This window comes from Saimiri boliviensis, chromosome 19, assembly GCF_048565385.1.
Source record: "Saimiri boliviensis isolate mSaiBol1 chromosome 19, mSaiBol1.pri, whole genome shotgun sequence".
Taxonomy (NCBI): Eukaryota; Metazoa; Chordata; class Mammalia; order Primates; family Cebidae; genus Saimiri; species Saimiri boliviensis.
The window spans coordinates 25,506,695-25,531,545 of NC_133467.1; the positions used below are offsets into that span (position 1 = coordinate 25,506,695).

Sequence of the window (24,851 nt, forward strand, 5' to 3'; positions counted from 1 at the left end):
TAACGGAAGATGCTAACTGGGGCCTACATGATATCTCTTTGAGTCTGTGAACAAATAAATGGGTTTTAGAACAGCTTTCCAGAATTTTACCTGTTTTCAAGTAGAAGAGCTTCTTTTATAGGTTAGGTGGTCTGATGACATGTTTTGATGAAAAGACTTTAGTTAAGATGTATATATTCAGTGTTCAGTAACTTAACATGTTACCTGGGAGGTCTTATGTTCACATGGGTTTTTCACTGAATCACTACCACCACCATCACTAGGCACCACTGCTAGCACCATTATTATCAACACATTTTGCATGTTAAATTAGTTCTAGGTTTTAATTGAGCTATAGATTACCAAAATATTGCTCTAATATATAACTGTGGACATAAATCAAAAGGTTGAGACACTGTATCTATCTGATAATCTATCTTCCAACTGTTTTCTCTGTTTGTTTTCCATTTTCAACCAGCTCCCATATCCCAAACTACTGAGTAGCTAGGGTTTGTATTTTTTTTTTATTCCTGTTTCCTCTACATTATAGCTAAAACATGAATGAATAGAATTCATGGTCTATGTTAGACCCAGGGAAAAAAATGTTGTGGACAGGGTAACAAAGTTGTGGCAGTCTTTTGAACCTCAAAATAGGGGTTGGGGGTTACAGTCAAGCAAAAGCCTCTGAGTAGTTGCCCAAATAAACTATCATGGTCTGAAACTGTTTTAGAGGACAGAGATGAGCTTGGAGCTCAGAGCCTTATACAGCCGGCCTCAGGCAATGGTAGCTACATCTTTTTTGACTGATAATTTACTACCACCAGGTAGCCACCACAGATTCTCACTTATAAAAACAGCAAACCAGTTGTTATATACATTCCATTCACAAGAGTTCTTTTGTTTCCCCCACACCTGTGGGGTCAATGACAATACACTCAATTAAACTATAGGATTTCATACTAACCAAATAGAATGACACAATTATACATAATTAGCACTAGGCTTTAAGTAAGTTTAAAGGCCCCACATTCTGAAACAATTTCCTCAGGCCCTAGCATTTTATGCCTCTTTCACTCTCACTGATGGTCAAGCAGAACATTCCTACCTGATGGAGATGTCCAAGGAAAGCCTGCGCCTGAGCTGTTGAGATTGCTCCTCCTACAGGCACAGGCTGCTTCTGAAAGTCCAGACCATTGGTTTGTGTGCCTGGAAAGCAAGCAAAACAATTAGAACTATTAAAAGAAATAAATGAAATAAAGCACTAGATTTCAGTTCCCAGCATTCATTAGGCACCTATTTTGCATAAGCACTTTTCTAAGCACCTCCAAGGAGAAGGGATTCAAAAAAAAGGAAACATAGTAAAATGGTTTCTCTTCTAAAAGCAGGACTGCATGACAAGTACACAAACACTGATAAAGCTTAAGAAACAAACAAAAATAAAAATAATAAATTACAATCATAAGATGGCATGTGAAAATTCAGATGTGAATGCAGTGACTGGGGCAGCTAGTATAGGAAGAGTGTTCAAAGAGACCTCGAGGCTCTCTTCTATTTTCATCTTACTTGATACGTGGCTTAGACAGAAGAAATTCACTGGTGACTTTGCCAAGAGCAAGAAAGATTTATATTAACTTTAAACACTTTAATGAATAGCAATCTGATGGCAAAAAGCAACCTTTCACATGATAAGCAAAAAGAAAACTATAGCTGTACTAAGTCCTTTAATCCTAAACTACAGATTGCTGCATGTATCTCATTAGCAAGGGATCTGCTATAATTATGTTTTTCAAAATGTTATGCCAGGCTAGGTGCAACGGCTCATGCCTGTAATCCCATCACTTTGGGAGGCTGAGGTGGGCAGATGGCTTGAGCTCTTGAGTTTGAGACCATCCCAGGCAGCATGGTGAAACCCTGTCCCTACAAAAAAAATCAGCCAGTCCTAGCTAATCTGGAGGCTGAGGAAGGATGGCTTGAGCTCAGAAGGTGGAGTTGCAGTGAGATCATGCCACTGCACTCCAGCCTAGGCAACAGAGCTAAAACTTGTCCCCCACACACACACAAAAAAAAAAAAAAAGAAAGAAAAGAAAAATGTGAGTGCTTTTTAACCACTTCTGCTGTGATGTGATATCAGAATAGGGCTAATTTATGGAAAGACATGCCACTCTATACATAGAAATATTTTCTAAGGAATTATAATACATTGTTTTCAAATTGCTATATCCAGTTATTACTTGGAAAACGCCAGAGCATCATGTACTGAATAAAATATAACAGGCCACAGCAATCTGTAAGAATTGTCTAGACCATGGATATGGCTCTACACTTCCATTTCCTACCACTCAAACACCCCAACTTCCCATCCTTACACCTATGTGTGCACACACATCCAGAGCAGACCAGTCAGGAGAGCACAAAGTTAGAACCTTACAGCAGTGTTTCTAAGACAGTGCTAATGTCTGGCAATATACACATCCTAACTTCTGGCAGATGTATTACTTAAATAAGAATGAATAATTAGGTATATCACATGAACCAGAGCCCTGTTTCCTCAAGATAATTATAAAAGATATGTATAAATATTTCACTTTCTAAAAATTCATAAAATCGCTTCTATTTTTTCCTAAAGTCTTCCACAAATAGAAAACTCTAGAACTACTTAGACATACATAGTTAGCAAAATTAAGAGTGCATGCTTGTGTCAAGTAATTGAAAACTTGCATGAAAATAAAATGTAATTAGAGTCACTTTTATTTTTTCTTTTTTTCCACGACATTCTAGTCAAGTAACCAGAGTCACTTCCATACGTCACACATAGAAGTTTCACTATTTTAAAGTTGTAGTTGTGTGTTTTATCATTATCTGTTATCTCTATCCCAATGCAGCATGTCATTACCTTTGTGAAGATTTTAAAATAGTACAGTATTAAATTATTTTGTCAATCATACCTCAATAAAACTGGAGGAAAAAAGAGATTGTTCACCACTGGAGAAACATGCTCAAGATATAGTAAATAAATCAACAAGGCTAAAAGAATATGAGACTTTGAAAAACAGAGACAAACACTTAAAAGATTAACACACTACTAACAGGAAGTCTTCCAGAACCAAATATTCCACTCTCACGGAGTTTGTGAAAATTCTATATACTGGTTCCCCTTTCAAGTTGCCATAAAAATGCTAACAAAGCTGCTTATAAGTCACAAAGCACTAAATAACACAGAGAGATTGAGTTCTAGTATCACTGGTACAATAGTCTATTGATAATAATATTTAAGTGCCCTGGCTCTGCCTCTGCTGGGAGGATGAGCTGAAGGTATGGCCTCTGTACTGTAAAATGTTCTTACATTTTTAATATATTATGATATTTTGACATCATAGAAACCTTTCTGGCTGGGGAGAGACTGCCCCTTCCAGGTTTAGTCAATTCCTGGAAATAGCAAAGGGCCCAGCCAGAAGCGTGTCTTTGATACACAAATCAACCAATCTAGAGTCATACTTCCTCAATCAGACTCTAGAGGCAATATTCTGCCTTCATCCTAGGGCCAGGTACCAGGCAACTAGAGATCACCCCTAGGTGGTCCCACAGCCCTCCAAAATTATTCAAATTAGCCAATCCTAAACTGTTTACTCTGTCCTAATTTTTCCACAGTAACCACAATAAAGGTAGGGGCCTAGAGCTGGTGGGTGGCTTTCCTCTCTAATTCTAGCTACTCAGAGGCTGAGGTAGGAAGGATCCTTTGAGCCCAGGAGTTTGAGGCTACAGCCAGCTACAATCATGCCACCGCAAAAAGGTGATGGCCTAACTATTCCCCTTCAGAAACCCCAGTAAATGTAGTGGCCTAAACCTTTCGCTCACTCCTGTATTCTGCATCAACACCCTGGTGTCTTTCCCATGTGACCCCTGCACTGTGTGCTGTGCTTCCTGTCTCTAGGACCTGTGAGTAAAATAAACTTTGCTTTCCTGATATCTCCTATTATGGCCACACTGAACTCCTATTATGGCCACACTGGACTGACCACCTCATAACAGAATACAAAACAGTATTCAAAGGTAGTAAGGTAAAAAGAATGCTCTTTGACAACTACTCAGATAAATAGAGAAATTCAAGGTGCAAAGGGAGGTTAACTTCTTTTACTATGGCAATTGAAGGTTCACTGGAAGGTGAGAAGTAGAAGAAAGTATTACATGGAAATCATTCTTTAAATATAAAAGACCTAAATTGGGCTAAAAGGAAAGAAGAGAGAAACAGATACATACACATAGCCGAAGTGGATAAAAGCATGAGATAGAAATGAGGAGACAGGTCCTTTGGGGACCCAAACCAAATAGCATTTGTTTTTTTGTGCCTGGGAGAAAAGGAGCACCCTACATTAGGAGATGTGAAGACAAAGAGAAACAGAAGGAGCAGTTAGAAAAGTAGGAAAAAACCCCTCAAGACTAGTGTGTTTACAGAAATCCTGAACAGATCAGTAACAAGTAATCAAACAAAATCAGTAATAACAAACTTAAAAATCCCTGGACCAGATGGATTCGCAGCCAAATTTTACCAGCTGTATGAAGAAGAGCTGGTACCAATTCTACTGAAACTATCCCTCAAAATCAAGTAGGAGTAATTCCTCCCTAACTTACTCTATGAAACCAGCATCATCTTGATACCAAAACGTGGCAATGATATAACAAAAAAAAAGAAAAATACAGGACAATATCCCTGATAAACACAGATGCGAAAATCCTCAACAAAATATTAGCAATCCAAATCCAGTGGCACATCAAAAATCAATTCATCATGATCAAGTGGGCTTTAACACCTGGGATACAAGGATGGTTCAACATATACAAATCAGTAAATGTGATTAACTACATAAGCTGAATTAAAACAAAAACCATATGATCGTCACAATAGAAACACAAGAAGCAGTCAATAAAATCCAACATCCCTTTATAATTAAAACTCCTAACAAACTAGGCATTGAAGGAACATACCTCAAAGTAATAAGAGCCATCTATGACAAACTCATAGCCAATTATCATACAAACAGTCAAAAGTTGAAAGCATTGTCCATAAGAACAAGGCAAGGCTGTCCACTCTCACCACTGCTATTCAACGTAGTACTGAAAGTCCTTGCCAGAGCAATCAGGCAAGAAAAAGAAATAAACGGTGTCCGAATAGGAAAAGTGGAAGTAAAATTATCTAAAGATTCTGCTCAAAGACACCTAGATCTGATAAACAACTTCACCGGACTCAGGATAAGAAATCAACGTACAAAAAAATCAGTAACGTTCAAGTTGAGAACCAAATCAACAATACAATGCCATTTCCAACAGCCACTAAAATAAAATAAAATAATATAAAATAAAATAAAATAAAATAAAACAGCTAGGAATACATCTAACCAGGGAGGTGAAAGATATTATGAGAACTACAAAACACTGTTAAAACAAATCACAGACAACACAAATAGAAAATAACTCCATGCACAAGGGTTGGAAAAAACAATACCATTAAAATGTCTATATTGCCCAAAGCAATCTACAGTTTCAATACTAGTCTTACCAAATTATCGACATGTTTTTTTTTTTTTCCAAGAATTAGAAAAATACTATTCTAAAATCCATATGGAACCAAAAAGAGCCTGAATAGTCACGGCAATCCTAAGCAAAAAGAATAAAGCCAGAAGCATCACATTACTTGACTTCAAACTATACTGTAAGTTTACTGTAACCAAACAGCATGGTATGGGTACAAAAAGAGATACACAGACCAATATAACAGAGTGGAGAGCCTAAAATAAAGACCCACATCTACAACCAAATGATCTTTGACACAGTCAACAAAAATAAACAATGGGGAATAGGCACCCTATAATGGTGCTGGGAAAACTGGCTAACCATATGCAGGAAGAAAGAAACTGGACCCCTACCTCTCACTATAAACAAAAATTAACTCAAGATAGATTACATACTTCTATGTAAGACCTCAAACTATAAAAACCCTAAAAAAAAAAAAAAAAAAAAAAAACCTAAGAAAAAAATCAATAAATCCAGGAGCTGGTTTTTTGAAAAGATCAACAAAATAGACCACTAGTCAGATTAATAAAAAAGAAAAGAGAGAATAATCAAATAGATGCAGTAAAAAACAATCAACAGGCTATCACCACAGATTCCACAGAAATTCAAACCATCATCAGAGATTATTACAAACAACTCTATGCACATAAACTAGTAAACCTCGAAGAAATGGATAAATTCCTGGACACTTGCCTCCTCCCAAGCCTAAAACAGGAAGAAGTCAAAACCCTAAATAGACCAATAACAAGGTCTGAAGTTGAAGCAGCAATTAAGACCCTACCACCCCAAAAAAGCTCAGGTCCAGATGGGTTCACAGCCAAATTCTACCAGACATATAAAGAGAAGCTGTTACCATTCCTTCTGAAACTATTCCAATTAATCCAAAAAGAGGGAATCCTTCCCAAATCGTTTTATGAGACCACATCATCCTGATGCCAAAACCCAGCAAGACTCAGCAAGAAAAGAAAACTTCAGGCCAATATTCATGATAAACATAGATGCAAAAATCTTCAATAAAATACTGGCAAGCCGATTGCAACAGCACATCAAAAAGCTTATCCACCATTATCAAGTAGGATTCATCCCGGGGATGCAAGGCTGGTTCAACATACGCAAGTCCATAAACGTAATTCACCACATAAACAGAACCAAAGACAAAAACCACATGATTATCTCAATTGATGCAGAGAAGGCCTCTGACAAAATTCAACAGCCCTTTATGCTAAAAACCCTCAATAAACTAGATATTGACGGAACGTATCTCAAAATAATAAAAGCTATTTATGACAAACCAACCGCCAATATCATACTGAATGGGCAAAAACTGGAAGCATTCCCTTTGAAATATGGCACTAGACAAGGATGCCCTCTCTCACCACTCCTATTCAATATAGTACTGGAAGTTCTAGCCAGAGCAATCAGGCAAGAAAAAGAAATAAAGGGTATTCAAATAGGAAAGGAGGAAGTCAAACTGTCTCTATTTGCAGATGACATGATTGTATATCGCGAAGACCCCATCGTCTCAGCCCAAAGTCTCCTGAAACTGATAAGCAACTTCAGCAAAGTCTCAGGATACAAAATCAATGTGCAAAAATCACAAGCATTCCTACACACCATTAACAGTCTTAAAGAGAGCCAAATCAAGAACGAACTGCCATTCACAATTGCTACAAACAGAATAAAATACCTAGGAATACAACTAACAAGGAACGTTAAAGGACCTCTTCAAGGAGAACTACAAACCTGCTCAAGGAAATAAGAGAGGACACAAACAGATGGAGAAACATTCCATGTTCATGGTTAGGAAGAATCAGTATCATGTAAATGGCCATATTGCCCAAAGTAATTTACAGATTCAATGCTATCCCCATCAAGCTACCAATGACCTTCTTCACAGAACTGAAAAAAAAAAAGAAAAAAAAAAAAAAAGAAACACACCTTAAACTTCATATGGAACCAAAAGAGAGCCCGCATAGCCAAGTCAATTCTAAGCAAAAAGAAAAAGCGGGAGGCATCACACTACCAGACTTCAAACTATACTACAAGGCTACAGTAATCAAAACAGCATGGTACTGGTACCAAAACAGAGACACAGACCAATGAAACAGAACAGAGGCCTCGGAGGCAACACAACACATCTACAACCATCCGATCTTTGACAAACCTGACAAAAACAAGCAATGGGGAAAGGATTCCCTGTTTAATAAATGGTGTTAGGAAAACTGGCTAGCCATGTGCAGAAAGCAGAAACTGGACCCCTTCCTGACATCTTACACTAAAATTAACTCCAGATGGATTAAAGACTTAAACATAAGACCTAACACCATAAAAACCCTAGAAGAAAATCTAGGCAAAACCACTCAGGACATAGGCATAGGCAAGGACTTCATGACCAAAACACCAAAAGTACTGGCAACAAAAGTCAAAATAGACAAATGGGACCTAATCAAACCCCACAGCTTCTGCATGGCAAAAGAAAACAGTCATAAGAGTGAATCAGCAACCAACAGAATGGGAAAAAAATTTTGCAGTCTACCCATCTGCTAAAGGGCTGATATCCAGAATTTACAAAGAACTAAAACAGATTTACAAGAAAAAAACAAGCCCATTCAGAAGTGGGCAAAGGATATGAACAGACACTTTACAAAAGAAGACATACATGAGGCCAACAAACATATGAAAAAATGCTCATCATCACTGGTCATTAGAGGAATGCAAATCAAAACTACACTGAGATACCATCTCACGCCAGTTAGAATGGTGATCATTAAAAAGTCTGGAGGCAACAGATGCTGGAGAGGATTTGGAGAAATGGGAACACTTTTACACTGTTGGTGGGAGTGTAAATTAGTTCAACCATTGTGGAAGACAATGTGGCGATTCCTCAAGGACATAGAAATAGAAATTCCATTTGACCCAGCAATCCCATTACTGGGTATATATCCAAAGGATTATAAATCGTACTACTATAAGGACACATGCACACAAATGTTCATTGCAGCACTGTTTACAACAGTAAAGACCTGAAACCAACCCAAATGCCCATCGATAATAGACTGGACAGGGAAAATGTGGCACATATACACCACGGAATATTATGCAGTCATCAAAAACGATGAGTTCGTGTCCTTTGTAGGTACATGGATGAACCTGGAAACCATCATGCTCAGCAAACTGACACAAGAACAGAAAATCAAACACCGCATGTTCTCACTCATAGGTGGGTGTTGAACGATGAGAACACATGGACACAGGGAGGGGAGCATCACACACTGGGGTCTGTTGGGGGGAAATAGGGGAGGGACAGTGGGGGGTGGGGAGTTGGGGAGAGACAGCATGGGGAGAACTGCCAGATATAGGCGAAGGGGAGGAAGGCAGCAAATCACGCTGCCATGTGTGTACCTATGCAACAATCTTGCATGTTCTTCACATATACCCCAAAACCTAAAATGCAATAAAAAAAAATAATAAAAAATAAAAAAAACCTAGGGAATACTCTTACAAACATTGGCCTAAGCAAATAACTTATGACTAAGTATTCAAAAGTAAATGTAACAAAAATAAAAAATTAAAATTGGAATTCAATTAAACTAAAGAGATAGAAATGAGGAGATAGGTACACTGGGGGTCAAAACCAACTATCAAAAGAAACTATCAACAGAATAAACAATCTACAGAATGGGAGAAAATATTAGCAAACTATGCATCCAACAAAGGACTAATATCCAAAATCTGTAAGGAACTTAAATCAACAAGAAACAAAAAAACTTCATTAAAAAGTGAGCAAAGACAGACATGTCTCAAAAGAAGACATATCACCAGTCAATAAACATGAAAAAATGCTCAACATCACTAATCATCAGAAATGCAAATCAAAATAACAATGAGATAGCATCTCACACTACACAGACTATTATTAAAAAGTGAAAAAAGGCTGGGTGCGGTGGCTCACGCCTGCAGTCTCAGCACTTTGGGAGGCTGAGGCGGGCAGATCTTGAGGTCAAGAGATCAAGACCATCTGGCCAACATGGTGAAACTCTGTCTCTACTAAAATACAAAAATTAGCCAGGTATGGTGGCACGTGCCTATAATGCTAGCTACTTGAGAGGTTGAGGCAGGGGAATCACTTGAACCCGGAAGGCGGAGGTTGCAGTGAGCCATGATTGTGCCATTGCACCAGTCTGGCGACAGAGCAAGACTCCGTCTCAAAAACAAAACAAAACAAAACAAAAAACCCCACAAATATTGGCAAGGTTGAAAAAGAAAAGCACTTCTACACTGTTGGTGGGAATGCAAATTAGTTCAGTCCCTGTGGAAAGCAGTTTGGCAATTTCTCAAAGAACTAAAAACAGAATTACCACTTGATCCACCAATCCCATTAATGGATATATACCCAAAGCAAAATAAATCGTTCTACCTAAAAGATACCTCCATTTCCATGCTTATTACAGCACTATTCATAATAGCAAAAACATGGAATCAACCCAGGTGCCCAAAACAGTGAACTGGATAAAGAAAATATGGCACATATGCACCATGGAATACTATGTAGCCATAAACAGAACAAAATCCATGCAGTAATACGGAGGCAGCTGGAGGCCATTATCCTAACTGAATTAACACAGGAACAGAAAACCAAATACCACATATTATCATATTTAAGTGGGAGTTCAACATGTAAGACACAAAGAAGGGAACAGACACTAGGGATTCCAAAAGCGGGAAGGGAATGGGAAGGCAAGCTGAGAAACTACCTATCAGGTACTAGGTTTGTTACTTGGGTGACAGAATCATTAGAAGCCCAAACCTCAGCATCAGGCAGTACATCCATGTAACAAACCTGTGCGTAAAACTCTTAGACAAATTCAATACCCATTTATGATAAAAATTCTTGGCATAGAATTTTTATGGTGGGTGCGGTGGCTCATGCCTGTAATCCTAGCACTTTGGGAGGCTGAGGTAGGTGGATTACTTGAGCTCCAGAGTTTCAGACCAGCCTGGGCAACGTGATGAAACCCCATCTCTACCCAAAATACAAAAACCAGCTAGGCATGGTGGTGCACACCTATAGTCCCAGTAACTAGGGCTGAGGTGGGAGGATCACTTGAACCCAGAATGTAGAGGTTACAGTGAGCTTAGATCATGCCACTGCATTCCTGCCTGGGGGATAAAGTGAGACTTGGTCTCAAAAAAGCAGGGGTAGGGGGTGGAATCCTTGGCATAGGAATACAAGTTTCCTTAACTTGATAAAGAATAAGCATTAAAAAATAAACAAATAAACATCATAGTTAATGGTGAAAAATTAAAAGCATTTTTTTTAAGATTAAGAACAAGATAAGGGGGCCAGTTACAGTAGGTAGACAGGCAGGAGCAGGGCAGAGGGCTCTTCCCCTGCCCACTAGGCATGTCGGGTGATGGTCTGGCAATTTTCACATTGCCTCTCTTAGGTGATAAATTAGCAGATGTCTTGAGCCCTAGAATCAGAGACCAGCCTGGGCAACATGGTGAAACCCTGTTTCTACCAAAAAAAAAGAAAGAAAGAAAGAAAGAAAGAAAATTAGCTAGGTGTGGTGATACACACCTATAGTTCCAGCTACTCAGGAGGCTGAGGTGGGAGAATCACTTGAGCTGTGGGAAGTCGAGGCTGCAGTGAGCCGTGATAGAGCCAATGTACTCCAGTGTGGGCAATAAAGTGAGACCCTGTCTCAAAATAAAATAAAATAAAATAAAATTGTCTGTATATTCCAAGTGAAACAATTTTTAAAAATTTTATTTATAAACACTTAAAAGAAATAAAGTCCTGAAAATAAATCCATCAAAATACAGCAAGTTCCATAGGCAGAAAATTATAAAACTTCATTAAAAAACAAAGATGCGGCTGGGCATGGAGGCTCACACCTATAATCCCAGAGATTTGAGAGGTCAGGAGTTTGAAACCAGCCTGAGCAACATAGTGAAAAACAATAATAATTAAAAATGTGCAGTTATTATGACAGTTGTATAGACAGATGCCAGCTCAGTATTGTAAAGATGTCAGTTCTTCCCAAACTGACCTATAGATTAAAAGTAACTTCATATAAAAATCTCAACAAGTTATTTTCTCTTTGTCTTTTTTTTGGAGCAGAGGGGTAGAATTTAACAAGTTGATTTTAAAATTTACACAGAATGGCATGGGGCCGAGATGTTCTTTAAAATGTGGAGATGTGGATTATCAAGATATTAACACTTGTAGAGCAATAATAATTGGGGCAGTGTGACATTAGTGTAGGGATCAACACATATGCCAGTGTGCAGAGTCCAGAGACAGAGGCACACACACCTATGAACACCTGCAACATGACAACGGTCAGGAAAGGATGAAACATGACTGATAAACGAGGAAAGGGTGGAGTTTTCAATAAAGAGGTAGCTGGGCATGTATTTGGAAAAAAAGAAAACCAAGCCCATTACACTATACTAAAAAAGAAAGAAAGAAAAAATTCCAGAAGGATTAAAAGCCAAAACGTGAAATGCAAAACTATAACATTCTTAGAAGACAATATTGTAGAATATCATTCTAACCTTGGGAAAGTGAAAAATTTATTTATCAAGACCCAAAAGATGAAAACACATAAATTTAACTACTTTAAAAGTTCACCAAAGGGGTATATAAAGTGAATTTAAAAAAAGAAAGTATTTACAATCCATACAAACAGCGAATACACAAAGAAGTCCTGAGTCAATAAAAAAAAGTCAACCCAATAGAAAAAAAAAATAGGTAAAATAAATGAGTAGGAATTTAACAAAGGAAGAAACACAGATGGCCCATAAACACAGGAAAAGATGTTCAATCTGCTTGGAAACCAGGAAAATGCAAATCAAAACTCCAATGAGATACCATTTTACACCTGATTAAATGGCTAAAATTAAAAAGTTGGTTCATATCAAGTTTGGGAAGACTGTGATTTTGGTAGCAGTATAAACTAGTACAAATGCTTTGGAAAACTGGCTGGCAGTACTAAGTAACATTAGCGATAAGTTCAGCAATAACACTATTAAGAAAATACTCTGGACGAGATGGCTCACACCTGTAATCCCAGCACTCTGCGAGGCTGAGGCGGGTGGATCACCTGAAGTCAGGAGTTTGAGACCAGTCTGGCCAACATGGTGAAACACCATTTCTACTAAAAATATAAAAATCAACAGGGCATGATAGTGGGCACCTGTAATCCCAGCTGCTAGGGAGGCTGAGTGAGGAGAACGGCTTGAACCCAGGAGGCAGAGGTTGCAGTGAGCGGAGACCACGACACTGCACTCCAGCCTGGGTGGCAGAGTGGTACTCTGTCAAAAAAAAAAAAAAAAAAAAAGAAGAAGAAGAAAAGAAAGAAAGAAAGAAGATACTCCAGAGACTTTTTCAAATATATGTATCAAGAGATAAGCACAAAATCACTTATACCAGTATTATTTGTAATAGCAAAAGCCTAGAAATAACCCAAATGTCCATCAATAATGAAATAAACAGAAACATTCTGATCTAGTCATATAATGGGATATTGTATCCAGTAAAAATGAATTATAGGTATGCGCACTAACATGGATGAATCTCAAACACATCACGTTGAGCAAAAGAAACCAGTAATAAAATATCCATGGTACAATATGATTCAATTTACATAATGGAAACAGGCAAATCTAAGTAACATGTCATTTGAGGGTAAATACGTAGATGGAAAACTATTTTGAATGAAAAGCGATGTCACCATTAACACTAACTTCAGGATACTGGTTATGTTTGTGGTAGAAGAATGGAATATGGTCAGGGTGGGCCTCCAGAGGCCTTCTGAGAAATGGTAACATTCTACTTCATGGCCACAGTGGCAGACATATGAGTGCTCAAACACTAAATTCATGTTTCCATACAAGTTTCTACAATTACTTTTGCATAAAATCATAAAAGAATCCACCATAAAAAACCAAGCAATAAAATTTTGGGTATACATTCAGACTGCAAGGAATAAAGGAAAAAGAGGTAACAATGAAGTCAAGGTGGTGAGTGAGGATGGTTTCTTTCGTAAGTCAGGCATTGGTGGGAGCATGTGAGGATGATAATTCAAAGGGGTAGGTAGGGTGGAAGGAAAGACTTGGGAATGATGAAACCTGAGCACGTTTAAAGACTGAAAGAGTCTATGGGAAGGGATATGCTGAAGAGATAACAACAGCAGCAGGTTAAAAGACAGGGCAGGAACCTGAAGAATATGAGAAAAGGAGGATCCAAATAATGGGGGTGGTGTAGGGAAAGAGATATTTCTTTGTTAGATGCAAAAAAGGAGAAGGCAGGTAAAACCAGGAAAATGTAAAGTACTGAAGAGGGAAGTGGTGAAGCTCAAATCAGCCAGCTACAATTTTTTTCAGTAATCAAATGGCAGATATTTTCAGAAAACGAAAGAGCAAAACAGAAATAGAAAAGATAAGAAATGTGCAATGAAAACTGTGACAGGGAATAAATTAGAGGTGAATCCAAGGATAACACCAGTGACAGTGAAGAGCCAGCTGAGAGACAGTTTTATACTAAGTCCAAGCACTGAAGAGTCCTCATCTCCCAGAAAATTCTGTTTCTCTCTTTGCAGCCAGCAGTCAAGGATCTAACAGGCAAAGGTTTCCTCCCTTCATGAACAGTTCATATTACTCAGCTTTGCACAGAATTCAGGCATTTAAACTTCTTTCAGTGCTCAGCTCAAATGCTACTTTGTTTCATGTTTCCTAACTCTCTAACCCCAAAGCAATAATCTATACCTTCTGCTAACTACAAAGACACATTTGGTACTTCCTCAACATTTTGCGGGAGAGAGGAAATAAAATTGAGCTAAAATACACATGACACAGATGAATATAAATCTCAAGCCCACTATACTAAGTAAAAGCAGCCAGACTGAAAGGGTACATCCATATGATTTTATTTATATCACATTTTGGAAATGATAAAGCTGAAAGGGACATTAAAAAGAACTAACCAAGCTCCTTGTTTTACAAATAAGTAAATTTTGCTAATATAAGAAATACTTCCAATTTAACAACGAAGCTGGAAAGTAATTGAGCTTGGACTGAAATTCCAAGCCTTCCACCCGTCTGTCTACCACCTCCACCCCCAGCTCTCTCCTAACTGCTTTTTCTACTATACCATCCAATGACCAAGGACTCCAATTCAATGCTCATTCACAAATATTAGCTAAGTGATAAATCAGTAATTGAGGCCATGATCAGGCTCATAACAGGACATAAGAAGATAAAGTAGTAGAATTCTGAACCTTTGGTATCTACCTCACAGCTAGTTACTTCTACTACATTTCTTTTACATTAAAGTTTTAAAAAGGGAATCAAATGAAATTTTATAGCCCATGAGAAATACTACTACATTTAAAAAAGACAACTTCAGCAAAAAATGTCTTCAAATAGGAAATGCATCAAAATGTTAATAGTGAATACATTATTCTGTATTTTTCAAATTTTCTCTACCATGAGTATTGTGGTAACTTAAATTTTTATTGCTAAAATTTTCCTAAAATGGGCATCCCTTCAATTTATCCTTCAATGTCATCTCCAAAGCAATCAGTCTCCAGTCTCTTAAAAGAGACACACTTCTGCTGCTGTCTGAATTCTGCACAGGTATACACTTAAGTTTGCGGTGGGAGGACAGTCCTCTCCTCTACCCTATTCCTGTTGTCATTTTTCCACAAATGAGAATGGAAATTTGTATCCTAAGAACATTTATTTTAAAATGTATAAATGAGAAAGGAAACATAACCCATTAGGGAAAGAAGGAAAAAAGAAGAGAGGGGAGGGAGAACAGAACAGTCAGGGAGAAAGCTACGGTGAAACCCTCGAATAGGATGAAAATGCAGATATCCTTCACCCTCCTCTCTAGCTTTAAAAGTCAAGTCATTATTCAACATACAGCCTGGAATCTACTTCCTTCAAGAAGACTTTAAGGGCCAGCCTAACTATAAATAATATTTCCCAAATCTTAACTCCAAATTAAACTCCTATAGGACATTTAATCATCACTAAAGACATAACATTAATAGTTTCTTTTTTTTTTTTTTTTTTTTTTTGAGATGGAGTTTCGTTTTTGTTGTCCAGGCTGGACAACAATGTGCAATCTCGGCTCACTGCAACCTCGGCCTCCCAGGTTCAAGCAATTCTCCTGCCTCAGCCTCCCAAGTAGCTGGGATTACAGGTATGCGCCACCATGCCTGGTTAATTTTATATTTTTAGTAGAGACGGGGTTTAATCATGTTGGTTGGGCTGGTCTAGAACCCCTGACCTTAGTTGATCAACCTGCTTCGGCCTCCCAAAGTGCTGGGATTACGGGCATGAGCCACCATGCTCGGTCAACATTAATAGTTTCAAAACAGATCAACCCTTCGAGCCCAGAAATTAAAACACAGATAATACACTTTTTGTTTTTTCTTTTTTGAGGCAGTTTCACCTTTATTGCCCAGGCTTGGGTACAATAGTGTGATCTCTCCTCACCACAACGTCCGCCTCCCAGGTTTAAGAGCTTCTCCTGCCCCAGCCTCCGGAGTAGTTGGGAATACAGGCATGCACCACCCTGCCCAGTTAATTTTGTATTTTTAGTAGAGATGGGGCTTCTCCATGTTGGTCAGGCTGGTCTCGAACTCCCAACCTCAGGTGATCCTCCTACCTTGGTCTTCCAAAGTGCTGGGATTACAAGGCGCAAGCCACCACGCCTGGCCTAACACAGATGATACATTTTAGTAATCTCTTCCTAGCTATATCTGAAGGAAATCATGACACTAAAAAGAAGAAAAAAACTTTCGCAATGTCAGTTCCCCAGGTTCTTTAGCTAAATGCATGAAAATTCATTTGTTACTACAAGTCTCAGACCAAGTACCAGAATCACACAGCTAACAAAACAGAAGTAAATCAGATTAGGAAAGTTGTTTGCAGAGAACTGAGTTTTCTCGATCCCTGGAAAATATTGGTAAATAGCCCACTTCCAACAAAAGAACAAAACAGATTCATTCTCAACGAAGACCAAAATCCTGAATATGTGAAATGGCAAGGTGCTCTTTTTATCCTCTAATCTGATATGACCCTACTTGCATGGGGCAAGGGAAACTACATTAAGTCTAGTATACCTGTTCTGAAATGACTTTGCCTCCCAATAATACTTAGCATAATTGGCTTACTGGGAACTTAATCTAACTTGATGTGTACGTAATCTCTTCTTGTGAATCAAAACTCACCTGATACCCCATACAACCTTTAATCTACTCCAATGCAATATTTTGAAACATGAATATTAAAATATTCAACTGTTTTCTTAAATCCTGGCCAATAGACGTGTTCATGTTTACAGTTCAGCGGAAATTTCTCTTCACTTGAATAAACAATTTTACCTTTATAAAAAATGGCTTTGGATAAAATTCTTGTTATGCCTATATATGTAAGAGTTATGACTGAATCATCTCCTATTTTGAATGAAACAATTATTTTTGCTTATGTGCATTTTCTGTTTTTATAGAACTATTTAGGAATAAACAACAAAAATGAGAACCAAGAATATAATACAGAAAACATGATGTATGTTTTACATGCTGCTGTAAACACAAATGCTGCATTCAATAAATATTTATTGAGCATTTATATTCTAGATGCTGAGGTTATAAAAATGAATACATGACAGTCCTTGCTGTTAAGTTATTCTCAGACCTATTCATTTAAAAAATACTTACTGAGCATATACTGTTGATACATGAAAATATATATTGAGCAAGCATTGTTCTAGGTATGAGAGAGACAGCAGTGCAGAGAGACAAAAATAATGTCCTTCATGGAGTTTACATTCTACTGGGGAAATGGCTAATAAAAATGAAAAAATACTGAATATTAGATAGAAATAAATACTATGGAAAAATAGAGAGGAAAGGGGATGGGGGTCTGGCTCGGGTGCACAGGTCTTTTATTTATGAATTCCATATTCATACATATATATATACACAATGTGTAAAGGATAAAACAGATACTACCTAGGCTATTGACAACAACATTAAAAGGAGACTTTAAGGGGAATGGGAGAAGGCAACGTCAGGGAAGCTTCCTGGAGACAATATTTCAGGTGAATCCTAAAAGGATGAGATGGAATTAATTGGAAAAGGTTAAGTCGGGTAAGAAAATACCAAGCATTTCTATACCAAAAGTAGAAGACACCATGACCAAGTTAAAAAATAAAATCTAAGAATTTTAAATACCCTGTTAGGTCCTTGGGTTACAAAAATAAGTCATATTCCCATACCACAAGGAGCTAACAGTTAGGTCTAGGTGGCAGACAAGTAAATAAGTAATACAAAAGACAAGCAGTATAAAAAAGAAAAAAAGATACCTATGAAAAGATAGTGGAAGGCAGAACACAAAAAAGAATAAGGTACTGTCACTGCCCTCAAACCAAGCAAAGAAGACTTGCTCTAAGAAAGGTACAAAGAGTTTTGAGAGATTTAGTGTGGCTAAGATATAAGAGATGTGGTGATAACAGGTAGTTCAGGTTAAGAGTAAGACACAAACAACCAAGGTGAGAGAAGTGAAACATCTAACTGCTTAGATGTAAACACAATTTATTATTGCTCATTCTCGTTTAATTATTACAAGACATTCTGACAATAAGATACAGGAAAATACACAAAAACACTGGAAAAAAGATGGAGGTTTCAGTTTCTATTATTCTTATTTCCTGCGGAAAATGAATGAAGAGTTGCTACTTTTAAAAGTATAATCTAACCCCATTAAAATGGCTGTAATTTTTTTTTAAAAAAAGAGAATAAGTGTTGGCAGGGATGCAGAGAAATTAGAATCCTTCTTCACTGACTGTGGAAATATAAAATGGTTCAAATGCTATGGAAAAAATTTGGTGGTAATTCCATGTTTAACTTTTTGAAGGACTGTCAAAAAGTGGACCCACGAACTTTACTACTAGACATACAGTCACGTAACATACAAAGACATTTCCATCCAGCAACAATAATACCGTATAATTATAATACTCTATTTTTACTGTACCTTTTCTATGTTTAGATATGCAAATATCATTGAATGACAATTGCATAGAGTATTCAGTATACTAACTGTACAGATTCGTTGCCTACGAGAAACAGGCTATATCACATAGCCTAGGTGTGTCACAGGCTATACCATCTTGGTTATGAAACAAACTCTATGATGTTCATACAATGGTACATTTCTTAGAATGTATCCCTGACATGATGCACGACTATATACCCAAAAGAAATGAAAACAAGTATTCAAATGATGAATCTGTATACATAAATGTTCACAGCAGCATTATTCACAAGAGCCAAAGAGAGTGGAAACAACTCAAATGTCCATCAAGAGACAGATATCAACAAATTGTGGTATATCTGTATGATAGAATATCATTCAGCCATAGAAGGAATGAGTACTGATAATATGCTATTACATGAATGAACTTTGAAAACATTAAGCTAAGTTAAAGAAGCCTGTCACAAAAGGTTACATACTGTATGATTTCACTTACATGAAATACCTGGAATAGGTAAATTGATAGAGACAAACTATAAGTTGGTGGTTGTCAGGGGCTGGAGAGAGGAGAAAATGCAAAGCAACTACTCAAGGGGTATACGTTCCTTTGTGGGTGACTAAAACGTTTTGGAACTGCATAGAGTGGTAGCTGCACAACACTGTGAATATACTAAATGCCACTGAATTGTTCATTTTAAAATAGTTAATTTTATGTTATTCATTTCATCTCAATCTAAAAAAGAAAATAATCTGCAGTTCTGGTACAAATCTGACAGTTTCTGTTCTACTGGCTTACTCCCTATAGCAGCCAGCCTCATCTTATAAGTGGCCGTTTATGATCTGCTATGAAATGCACTCCTATTGGAACTGCCTATGAAAATAAAATTAACAATTTCTTACTGATAGATTTTGGATCATGAGTTTGTGAAGGCTATTTTTCATCACTCAGTAGTTTTTTTAAAGATAGTACTATACTACATTTTAATGTGTAATGACAATCATATACTACTACTTCAATTAAACCTATATATAAAGAGGAAAAGTACATTATTCAAATATTTCTACTTATAAGTAAATTTAAGGCAGTCAAGGCAAAAATTACCAATAGCCTAAATTTCAGATATCCTATAGGAAATAATAACAGTATCTGTGCCCATCACTACATCACCTTGATAAGCAAGGACACATTCCAAATGGAGTTCACAGAAAGTCAAGCAAACATAGGACATAAACAACAGCTAAAAGATCTTTTAGGAAAACTTAGCTACTGCTAATTTTTTAGCATGTTTGTGTGGAGAGTTTCTTCCATCTGAGCCGCCGTAAAATGGGAAGAATCTGGGATAATGGAATTCCAGAAAGAGAATCACTTATCACAGAAAGAGAATCACAGAAAGATTCTAAGCCACTACAAAAGTAAGAAGCATAATCAAAATTCATGACATAGATCATTTATAGCAGGAGTCTTCAACCCCTGGGTCGAAGACTGCTACCTGTCTGTGGCCTGCTAGAAACAGGGCTGCACAGCAGGAGGTGAGTGGCGGGCAAGTGAGCATTATTGCCCAAGTGATGCCTCCTGTTGGATCAGCAGTGGCACTAGAGTCTCATAGGTGCATGAACCGTACTGCAAAGTGTGTATGTGAGGGATCTAGGTGGTGTGCTCCTTATGAAAATCTAACTAATGCCTGACGATCTGAAGTAAAACAGTTTCATCTCCAACCCCTACCCACTCTCCATGGAAAAACTGTCTTCCACGAAACTGGTCACTGGTGCCAAAAAGGTTGGGGACTGCTGATCTATAGAATGGATGGGTATTACATATCTGCTAAAAATCTCCACAGTGATTGTACTTGATTGATTGTAATGATTGTATTGTATATCCTCTATATCCTAAGTAAAAGTATGTGTATTGTTTTTAAAATTGCTTTTAAACATTACCTTAGAGATGAATGCACTATCAGAGATGTATTACAAGATTTCTATAGGTGGCTGTTTGTTAAAATTGTTAAGTCTATCTGAATGAAAAGCTCAGTTAAAACAGATTTTCATCAACATTATTATTATTTTTTTTAATCCAGGGTCTCACTCTGTCACCCAGGCTGGAGTGCAGTGGCGTGATCATGCTTCACTGCAGCCTTGACCTCTTAGACTCAAGCGATCCTCCTTATCTTTGCCTCCCAAGTAGCTGGGACCACAGACATGTGCCACCATGCCAAGTCCATTTTGTTAAGGTTTTTTTTTTTTTTTTTTTTTTTTTGTAGAGATGGGGGTCTCACTATGTTGCCCATGCCAGTCTTGAACTCCTGGGCTCAAGGAATCCTCATGCCTCAGTGTCCCAAAGTGTTAGGATTACAGGTGTGAGCCACCGTGCCAGGCTCTTAATTTGATTCTTAATTGTAGAAAAATAGAGGTCTTATGACTTAACAGCTGTTCAGACTTTTTCAAATAACCTAAATTTTGAACATAAATAACACAATGAATGCTCCTTACCTTCTGAGTTTATCTGATGTCAGCATTTCTAGCTTGGATTATGACACTTTGCTACAAATCCTGCTTATATTGTTTATTTTAATCCTAGACTTCTTTATTGCATTCTATTCCCAGTTTCATTTTCCTTGTATCACAATGAAATCCCTAATTGACTGTTCCTAATCCTCTCTAGACTGGTTTCTTGCATTCTCTTCTACTTAAAAACTTAACTATCTGAATCTGTCTTTACCTCTTTCGATCTCCCATTTCTCACCTAAAAAACAAAACAAAAGAAAAGGAATCTTTAGGCCACTGCAGCCACCAGTTGCTCTGAAACCCATTACCTCCCCTCTCCTCAAAAACTGATCCCTGACTCATCTGTTCTTTCTTATTTAAGTTCAGGGATACATGCGTAGAAAGTGCAGGTTTGTTACACAGGTATACGTGTGTCGTGGCGGTTTGCTGCATCTATTGACCCCTTCCTTTAAGTTCCCTCCCCTCGTCCCCCACCCCTCATCAGGCCCTGGTGTGTGTTATTCCCCTCTCTGTGTCCATACGTTCTCATTGTTCAACTCCCACTTATGAGTAAGAAAATGTGGTGTTTGGTTTTCTGTTCCTCTTTTAGTTTGCTGAGGATGATGGTTTCCAGCCTCATCAATGTCCCTGCAAAGGACATGATCTCATTCCTTTTTATGGCTACATCATCTGTTCTTTCTTTGCCACTCCCCTCCCACACTGGCTCTTCTCCCTTAGCATCTAAATATATTCAAATTGCTTCACTAGGAGGCTCTTCTAACCTCCCCTCACATTCTTTCCTTCTCTATCATCCTCCTCTTCCTCCTAATAGACAGCAAACACTGATGGTGCATGGACTCAGCCACGTATTTACTTGCTTTCCATATATACATCAATACTATGGGATAGATTATTATTTATCTCCATCTTACAGCTAAGAAAAACTCTGACATGAGAAAAGTAACTTCCCCAAGGTAAAATAATAGTAAGTGAAAGGAGCAAGGTATGAATCCATGTGGTTTGATTTCAGGGTCTGAGCTCTTAACCACTGTCATACACAGCCCCATATAAAGCGTCCATTAAAAGAGTTGCCTACATTCATCATTCCCTTTCCACAAGCATTCACTTTCTAACCACAGCAATTTCTTTCCAAACCACTTAACTAAAAATTCTAAAAGGCCCACAGTAAACTACTAATTGTCAAATTCAAGGGTCACATTTTAAGCCTCCGATGGCAGGAATTGATCACATTGAATGCTAACTCCCAAGTTCACTGGTCTAATTCACGTCTGATTTCCATGGTTGTTATTTCTTAGTCTACTTAAGTATTGTCCAAAAGACCTTTCTGTGATAATGGAAATGTTCTATTATATGTACTGGCCAATATGGTAGCCACTAACTACACATGGCTACTGAACACTAGAAACATGGTTAGTATAGTATGACTGAGGAATTGAATTTTTAATTAAATTTAAATTTAAATAGCCACATGCAGCCAGTGTCCATCCTACCGGACAATGAATGCATGGGCTCCTCTTCCTCTGCCATCCCCTTCAACACCTTAGAAGAGCTCCGTCCATAGTCCTCTTAAATGATTTCACTTTCTTTCCTGCAGTATCTCCCTGTTAAGACTCTCACACCCCTCCTCAGGAACCTATCTCTATCTTCAATTGCCCACATCTTCACCTGCAAGCACCACAAGGCACCCCAAGTGCAACGTTTTCAGAAGTGAAATGTTTCATCACCTCACTGTCAAGTCTGCTTCCCAACAGCACAGTTTCTACTCAGAGAATGGTACCACATCTCTCCCAGCCCCAAGTCAAACACAAGTATTCATTTTAAATTAGTCCCTTTCCTTCCTTTTTTTTTTTTTTCTTAATACTCCCTCTCAATCTCTTCTCCTCTTCCCTTCAATGGCTCATTAAATTTGACCCCTAGCTTCTATTGCCACTGCTCTAGGCCAGTAGGCTATGTAATGGATCTAATTGAAAGAATAATGGAGTCTAGTTTTTGGCTTCCAGCAAGATGTAAAGTATAACATGGCTGGAAAATTCTTTTATACCAAAAATTCTTTAGTATCTGTTAGGGAAATAATGAAAAAAGTAATATGACATAAAAGTGAGCTGCTCTCTAAGGGAGACAGAAGAAAATTATAGACAATCTCTAATAATCTGTGCCTAAAGCAGCCTTTTAGAAACAAATGCTCTCTTCAATGTTCTGAACTTCTATTAGGAATGAACAAAAATGGATACTACCTTTAAAATTCTAAATTTGTTACTGGGTTATCTCATGGCAAAAAGATAAATTGCTCAGTCATTTAACAAAAGTATAATCTTAATTCAGATGTCACTTCCTATTCTCACAGCTTCAGTAATTATAGCACCCCTCTCTCTCTTGACCCCGACCCCTGACCTAAAATTTTAAAATCCCCATGTGCACCAGTGGGCAAAGCCAGGGCAAATTTCTCAATACGTACTGATCAGAATCTCGTAGAAGCCATATCCTGTAAATGACATCTGTCAAACCAAACACTAGAAGGAGGTCTACAGGTGTTTGATATTTGCTTCTAAACCACCAAGATCCTTCACTGAGCTCCTGAGGCTCTCTGAAAATGCTGCAGCCACTTTCAATAACCCACTATTTAAAAACTCACTATGAAGGTACCCCCCAAAAAATTAGTATTTCTACTTACAGGCTTATAAGAGCAGCTTGGCCAGTGCAAAATGTAGTCTACACAATAAAATATGTAATAAATTTTAAAATAATAAAAGCAGTGAGAATATTAAAAAATAGCCTCTGGATAAATGTGAGTTCAAAAGGAAAACAGTCCTTAAGTGTCTGAAATTTGCAAATGCTCCATTCTGGTTTAACAAGAACTATATTTGAGGCCTGTTTCGAGGCTTCTCTGGAAAACACTGGTATTTTACCTGGAAATTATTTCCAAAACTAATGCTGGTTCAAGGCATCAAGTTGTTAAATTACTATGAAGTATAGCAAGTATATTCACTGGTACTCTGGTCTTTCAGGATCCTTTCTCTTCATCTCGGAAAAAATGATGTCTGATCATGCTCTTTATGAATACAATGTCCTAATACCAGCCCTAACACTAGTAAAATCCCACAAAACTAATACCATCACTGGTTACTAGGAACTTTGGATGACAATAATTTTGGAATACTACCCATAAATGTATATTAGGTTACATTAATAAATTTCTTTGGACTTTTCATTTGCCTGAAATATTGTGATAGTATCCTGGGGGGAAATCATTTTGATATGCAGAGTAGACAGGGAAATACTGGGTAGAAGAGGGTGGTTCCCCAGCAACAGCCCCAACCTCAAGCCTGGAAACCCATGGTCCTAAATGGGAACAGGCATCCCTGTTTTCATGCCCCAAAGTTTGGCCTGCCATGCCCCATTATCGTGTCCCCATATAACCCCAGACCCCAGGATCCAGAGGACATGAACAGAAGAGCAGGAGAATGGCAGAATGATGTGGCAGAGAGAAGAGAAGGAATGTCCAAATGTTGAGGAGTTCGGCTGGGGGTGACAGAAGAAGAGATCGCTGCTGGACAGCCAAACTCCAGGGTAAGATTATCTTCCCATTCCATTCGCCTTCCAGCTCCCCATCCAACCTGCTACGAGCCACCTCCACCACTCAACAAACCCCCGAATTCATCCTTCAAGTCCATGTGTGACCTGATTCTTCCTGGATGCTGTGCAAGGATTTGGGTACCAAGAGGGTCACTGAGCTAACACTTAAGCTGTCT

General features: G+C 37.9%; 1 protein-coding gene across 5 annotated transcripts in view; it reads right to left on the reverse strand.

Moving 5' to 3' along the window:
* POU2F1 (POU class 2 homeobox 1) overlaps positions 1–24,851 on the reverse strand; it is a 187,635-nt gene that overhangs the window by 45,621 nt on the left and 117,163 nt on the right. For all 5 annotated transcript variants that reach the window (XM_003928083.3, XM_003928085.4, XM_074390104.1 and 2 more), the window contains exon 3: positions 1,085–1,185. In XM_003928083.3, coding sequence (XP_003928132.1) covers positions 1,085–1,185 — 101 coding nt within the window. The remainder of the gene's footprint in view (positions 1–1,084; positions 1,186–24,851) is intronic.